Source organism: Cydia pomonella, chromosome 9, assembly GCF_033807575.1.
Source record: "Cydia pomonella isolate Wapato2018A chromosome 9, ilCydPomo1, whole genome shotgun sequence".
NCBI classification, from domain to species: domain Eukaryota; kingdom Metazoa; phylum Arthropoda; class Insecta; order Lepidoptera; family Tortricidae; genus Cydia; species Cydia pomonella.
This window is the reverse complement of record NC_084711.1, coordinates 21538117-21545135: the sequence shown is the minus strand read 5'-3', so window position 1 is coordinate 21545135 and position 7019 is coordinate 21538117. Positions and strand designations below refer to the sequence as shown.

At 34.6% G+C, this 7019-nt stretch overlaps 2 protein-coding genes across 2 annotated transcripts in view; both read left to right on the top strand.

Moving 5' to 3' along the window:
- Positions 1-7019, top strand: part of LOC133520941 (uncharacterized) — a 107310-nt gene that overhangs the window by 79265 nt on the left and 21026 nt on the right. The gene's annotated exons all lie outside the window — the stretch shown is intronic.
- Positions 2073-7012, top strand: LOC133520970 (uncharacterized). Its single transcript, XM_061855690.1, has 2 exons — positions 2073-3375; positions 6537-7012. The coding sequence occupies exons 1-2, from the start codon at positions 3289-3291 to the stop codon at positions 6732-6734; spliced, it is 285 nt and encodes a 94-aa protein (XP_061711674.1). The 5' UTR covers positions 2073-3288; the 3' UTR covers positions 6735-7012.

The following is a 7019-nucleotide window of genomic DNA, read 5'->3' as shown; positions in this document are numbered from 1 at the left end:
ATACTTTTAGAGCAAAGAAAGTTCACTTTTGTTATGTCTTTCATCACAGACATGGTGTTACAACACATGCTGTCTCTCTCAAAGCTTTTGGAGAAATTAATAAAAGATAGGCTACAAGCCACCTATACATATATATACAATATTTTGAGTTACCGTGAGTATTGGTATCAAAAAAGTAAGGAAGCCATAAACACCTTAATTAAAGATGTTGCAAAACAGTTAAACGATAAAAATAAAGTAGCGGGTCTTTTCCTAGACTTTAGCTCGGCGTTTGATACAGTGAATCATGGAGCATACTCTTAGTCAAATTGCAGCTCTATGGCGTAAGGCATAACTGCTGTCTCTTCTTCGATCCTATATCAGTAACAGACAGCAGTTTTTAGAAAATAAGTGGGTGCAAGATTTCACTAAAAAAGCGTTAAATCAATAACTGCTGCTGTATATATGCGTCCCTCAGGGAGCTATTCTAGGCCCAATACTGTTTATACCTATATTATTTTTATTTTTATTTATTTAATCTTTATTGCACATAAGAAAACACACTGTTTTCTTTGTGGTGCAATAAAGAATATTTACTTACTGTACAATAGGCGAACTTACTGCCGTAAGGCATTCTCTACCAGTCAACCTTAATTAGTCAATAATGATATGATATAATATAGGTACAACACTTTGCCATGTATTCAGCTAGTATTTGTTGTTGACAAAGTGTTAGAATTGAGTGAGAGGGTAAATAAAGCGCTTGCATTGTTTAGTATATAGTTCAGAACTTATATTCAGTAGGTATAGGAATTTATCAGTAGTGCTAATTATTGACATGCCATAGCAGTTATTACGTATAATATATTACTATGAAAAATTTAATTATGTTAATCTAGTGTAATTTATTATTTTAGTTTTTACTTGTGACCTGTCTATTTTGTCTTAAGCTTTGGCATAGATGTAATTTAATGGTTACTGTCTATATAAAATCTAATATTTGGTATATTATGCTGTTGTTATATAATTTCAAACACAATCTTGAATACAATAAATGTATGTTCTTTCGTTATATTGGTTTTTCTATTATGTAAAAATTACACAATTCTACGCTATAAACATTCACAATTTCCATTGCCTTCAATATTTCTAAAAGGTATTTCACGTATAATTATAATATATAATACCAAAATACATAATATCGGGAACTATGTGTAACGGTTGCAAATATACAATATTACAATGCAACACGTAAAATACAGTTCCAGGATTGAAATCAATCGTTCTTTTTCATGCAAACATAGCCATGGACGATAAAAAAGTGAAATAATCAAATTAATGAACGAATGAATGAATGAATATTTTTATTACATGTAACACATGGACACATATTTTTATTAGTAGAACTTACAAACTAAGGGGTTAGTAGGTACAGCAAACACTAATTTAAAATAAAACAACACTGATGGGGGAATGCAATCCCTCACAGTGCGACAAGTAGGGACAGTCAACCCTATCCGCTATCATTCGTAGGATGCTGTTGGGACTGCCACGCACCCGGCGTACCAGGGATGCTGCGCGTGAACGCATGGTAGTATAACAGTCCACGCGCGCCGTCACGAACATCCCCGATGCGCTACAGAAACGGGGCAGCCCCATCAGCACCCGGAACGCATTGTTGAACTGGACCCTAAGGGCCTCGTATGCCCGTCAATTCAATTCAATTCAATTCAAATATACTTTATTCATGTAGGCCTAGCAACAAGCACTTATGAAAAGTAAGACAGTATTACATAATAATTATCTTAATCTAATTATCAGAGCAATTTATTGATGTTGTAAATATTATTCCATATATAATGCTAATGAATATAATTCATAGATCAAATTTAATACTAAAAATTTCACAAAATATAGTCATACAAAAAAATGTATAAAAAATACTAGTCTAGATTGTTTCTAGAATAAATTCTAAATGTCAAACAAATATAATAAAAACAACAAAGGAAATGCATACATTGGAATATCCATTTCATCATCATTATTCAAATATAATAAATAATTAATCATTTCGACCGAAATAATCACCCGTTGCGTATACTGCGCCCACAAATTGCAAGTGTAGAGGGAAGTGCAAAATGCCCTAAACAGTGTGACTTTAACCTCTTTTGAGCACCTTGCAAATCTGCGGGCGCTCATATTCGCCCGGACCGACAGGGCCCTTCGTTCCCTCTCCATATCCAGGTCGCCCTTGAGGTAAATTAATGAAAACTACTCTCAAGGATACACAACTACTGTTTCCGATGCATTCACATAATTGCCCTTAATGTTTTAATAAACTTGAAAGCCTAGTATATTGATCATTTCAAATGGTACGATATACCGTTCGGTGTTAGGTTAGCCATCAAACGTGCCAGAAAAATAGAAATGTCGTCATTGAAAGTCATTAAAAACATCATATTTCTTGAAAATGTTTTGTTTATTTTCAGAAATTATTTCTATTTTAAACCAACGCTAATTGTTTTTATAAAACTTGTTATATTTATAGTTATCTGTTCGCATTTTTATGTTTCTGTATTATTTTATCAAATATTTTATGTAGTAAGAGGAATGTCTTATTCAGATCTCGTTAATGTTTATTCTTTCATTTTGTACCACATTTTCTCGAGTACAAATTCATTATGGGCAATAGTTCTGAGTTTCTTCAATATGAAATCTTTTAAAACATATGTTAATTGCATTGACGCTATTCAAGAATTGTGTAAAAGTGATTTGTTGTTCTTACACGCAATAAGAAAACTAAACATAAGAGTGCTAACAAGATCTTCAATAGTTGCAATTGTAGCATTTAGTGTGACTATAAATGTTATACTAGAATTTTTTAACAAATTAGAATATTTTGATTCAATGGTTTACTTTCTATTTACGGTTTTTGGTATAATTTGTCAGTATCGTTATGTCGTGGAAGCGCTGACGTTCTATATCTTGATTGAAGTAATTGTAACTTGCTTGCAATATTTGAACGAGTCTATTCTCTCGACTACTAACAAGTTAAGGAATAATCAAGAGGAATTGCTGGATCTAGAACATAAACTTGAACGGTGGTGGGTGGTGATTACCAATCTGTTTGAATGCTGCAATCAGCTTTCTTCGTGTTTTGGGCTGCAGTTAAATGTTTAGTAAAACAATTATCAATTTATTTACTTATATCATTACTTTCACGAAAAAAATAAAAATGAACAAATACAAACTTAAATGTAAAATATCAGCCTGCAATCTGCATCGCATTTCTCAATATTTGATTTATTCATGTTACAGATTGCAATGGTGTTATTTACAACTACAATATACTATATACTGATTCTATATAAATGTGTTTTTACCCTGATGCACCCAGTAAGTATTATTTATTGTATTTAATATTTTTAATCCGATGACGTCTATAATACGCATAGACATTATTTTATGCAAATGCAATAAACCATATTTTTGTATACATTTTCTAAGTACCAAAAAAGATATGAGTTTGTTAGTCTCTGACCTACCACTTTTAATTAAATGTACCTACTGTTATAGATTGTTGCTGTTTACGTTAGTAATTTTTATTTATTTTATGCGCGTGGAACTCGTTTCACTACCCTTAGTACGATTGCATATCGTAATAGATTTTGTATCCCATTTCTCTCGCCGTGAATGTTTCCAAAGATCGAAAATCACAATCATATATTATCCAAAAGGATCAAATATTAAACAAATAATTCAGGAAGAACTGATAGTAGTCTTCATTCTAGGTTACTGAAAGCGGATATATTCTTCTTTTGTATGCATTTATGCAATCAAAAAAGCATTAAGGAAAACATATTAAATACAGTGAAATCTGCTTAGTTGAGAGCTGGATAAATGGGAAACCTAAGCAATTGCAACCAAATGTCCGATCCATTGACACTAAAAGTCTTCTATAATAGAAATTATTGAACCTCTTTATGTCAAATTGAGATATTCGATTTTTTCTTAATTTTGCTTCGATTATCCATAACACAAGCCTTATTGAGCTTACTGTGGGATAGGTTTGATCTGTGAAACTGGTTCCTTAATATTTTTTTGTTAATCTGTACCCCTAGTGTAAGTTTGATCGACATCATAACGTGACGAACGCGTTTGCGTAAAGTCTCATTTTGTATAGGATTTTGAGTTTTCAAAACGTCCCGCTTGGCGCGCTCTTTCTAAATCCAATACAAAATGAGACTAAACGCAAACGCGTACGTCACGTTTCGAAATCGAATTTATTTACACTAGGGGTACAGGAAGTAACAAGGCATTTAAACGCACAAACACTGCTGACATTATTGACGGACTACGTGATGGTGATAATACTGATCGTGACGAGTGGACAGCGCCTGCACGACGAGGCAGAAAAACTGAACAAGTCTTTGGCTGTACTCGCAAATGCAATAGTAAGCTGTAAGTTCTGACTAAGGTGAATTAAAAAAAGTACATAGGTAGTTGAGATCTACAGAAAAATCCTAGGGTACACGTGGAGAGGATGGAAACTGGAGACTCCGGAGGAACCAGGAGATTGAAGATCTGGTATCTAAGTGATCTGGGGCTTGGGCACGTAGCCCGGATGGGTGAAGATCGTGCAGTCTGGAGGGCGTACTTTGTATTTCCAAACGGCCGAAAACCGTCTGGACGCCCTAGGTACCGCAGGAGAGATGAAGTGCAAAAAGACCTTAGCGAACTCGGCGTCGTCGACTGGACATAAACGGTTTTGGACAGAGAAGCATGGTGGTCTTTGGTGTCGGAGGCCAAGATCCACTTCGGGTCGCTGCGCTACAGCAGTAAGTAAGTAAGGTAGTTAAGGCCTTGAGTCTTGATTCGTCAACATTTATATGTAATGGATTGCAAAGTATTAAGAAAATTATACATATATATTTAGATAAGGGACGTTCGACTCATAAACTTTTGATTTCTATAAAGGATTCGATGGCGTAGGGAATGCAATATGAGCATTTTAAGTTACAATGCTATGGTATGTTTGAATGAAATCCTTGAAACCTTATGTACTTCTATCAAAATATAACTTAATAACTTTTGATATTACGTGAATAATGTCAACTAAATTAGCTAGTCTAATCTTATGTCTTACTCTGAGACTTGTGTCGATTGTTCTAATAACTACAGTTTATGCAGAATTTTCGTTTTTTAATTTTTTTGAGAATAGATGCCTCACAGGTATAGATAGATGCCCTATGGAATGAATTAATATATCAAGTCGCGGCATAGTATTATCAAATATATTTATTTACATATTTCCCAAGTCATAAATTAGGCCTAAATTAACAATAAACGAAAAACCTAATCTGTACCTACCTCCTAATGCTGCAAAATATATATTTTGAAATATCTCTACAGTCTACAGTCTACATGTTGGTTGTTCCCTGTGAGGAATTCGTCAATAGTGTAATAAGCTTTTTCTAGGAATAGCTTTTTTAAATTACGCGTAAATATTTGGTCACTGGCAGAATCAACTATTGGTTTGGGTAGTGAATTATATTATTTAGGTCCCATGACACCGAGCGACTTTCCAAACTTTGCTAGCCTGTACCTTGGAACAAGTAACAGGTTTTGTCGGTGAGTACTTCTAACAGAAGCTCGATTGAGAATTATATGATTAAGCATATTTTCCCTTACATGTGTGCATACAGTTTGTATATAAATAGTTGGTAACGTGAGGATTTTATGTTTTTTGAATAGTTCTTGTGCCGGGTAATCTAAGGGTTTGTTATCAATTAGGCGTACTGCGCGTTTTTGTAATTTAAAAAGTTTGTTACGGTCGGCTGCTGTTCCCCATAGGTCCACGCCCTGAATAAGTATAGAATGAAAATAGCCATAGTAAGCCTTTTTCAGGTTTTCAGTTGATAGGCTGTTCACAAGCCTGGAGAGTGCGTAATTGGCCGAGGCCAATTTGTCGCAACACGCGTCAATGTGCGCACTCCACGTCAGGCCAGCGTTCTCTCTCTCATATCTCATATCTCATAAAGTCAGGAATACGAATCTCTTAAAAAGATACTTACGTACATATGTCATGGTGTGTAAGGTAAGAAAGCAAACGGCAAGAATATGGCGGCAACTATTCTTTTTGTCATGTATAGAAGCCTTTTATGGTTTTAACAAAAATAAACACAAAATAGCGGTAATTCGCACTTGAAAGTGTACTTTATGCACTAGTGTATCAATACAATATTTATTTTATACTTACGACTTCAAAATTTATACCACTGCAAATACTAAAACGTAGCATTTTACGCACTCGCCGTGGAGCTTATCGCAAAAACAATGCAAACACATTTATTCCTGGGCAATAGCTTTTGGGAGACTGAGGTATGTGGGGTTTGGGCTTCCTATTTAAACTGTTGTTTTTCGTTCTGATATTGGGAAGTTTAATTTTTTTTAAAGTGAGGCACCTATCGAACTGGGGCATTGTAAAACACTACCAAGGGGGTTTTACCCTATATACATGCTTGTGACACATAGTTATTACTGATGTTTTTAAAAAGAGTTTTTATTATTCAGCAACAGCACGCGAGGCGACCGAGTGCGTGCGATCTGCGCGTGCGTTGTCACGGCGACTGCTTGCGGCGCCGCTGCACGTGCGACTGTTGGCGTGGCCGGTGCAGATGTGGCTGCTCACCGCAGTTTTGGCCATTACGACCGACTATACTATTATACTTTTACAGTTCAATCATGTCGTATAGCTTCATGTATAATCGAAATACCTTCTGACATAGATAACATTAAAAATGATATTTAATTGTATTGAGCCTTTTTTTTTCAAAATTATTTATTGGACAAATGAAAAATAGATAAGGAAATTGTAATTTATAAATTGACGAAAGATATGACCGTTTTCTAATAAAAACGCAATAAAAAAAAAGGATAGCAACTTATACCGTACAACTGAGTAAAAATATTAGATTTACTGTATAAAGTTATATGTCAGTAAAGCTCTATTTAACTGGAGCATTCAGTGTATTCGTCGC

Bases quoted from the DNA above. Each gene is read 5' to 3' on its own strand.
- LOC133520970 (XM_061855690.1), top strand. From the start codon at position 3,289: ATGTTACAGATTGCAATGGTGTTATTTACAACTACAATATACTATATA. The intron at 3,376-6,536 runs GTAAGTATTATT...GTTTTTAAAAAG, and splicing joins TTTTTACCCTGATGCACCCA to AGTTTTTATTATTCAGCAAC.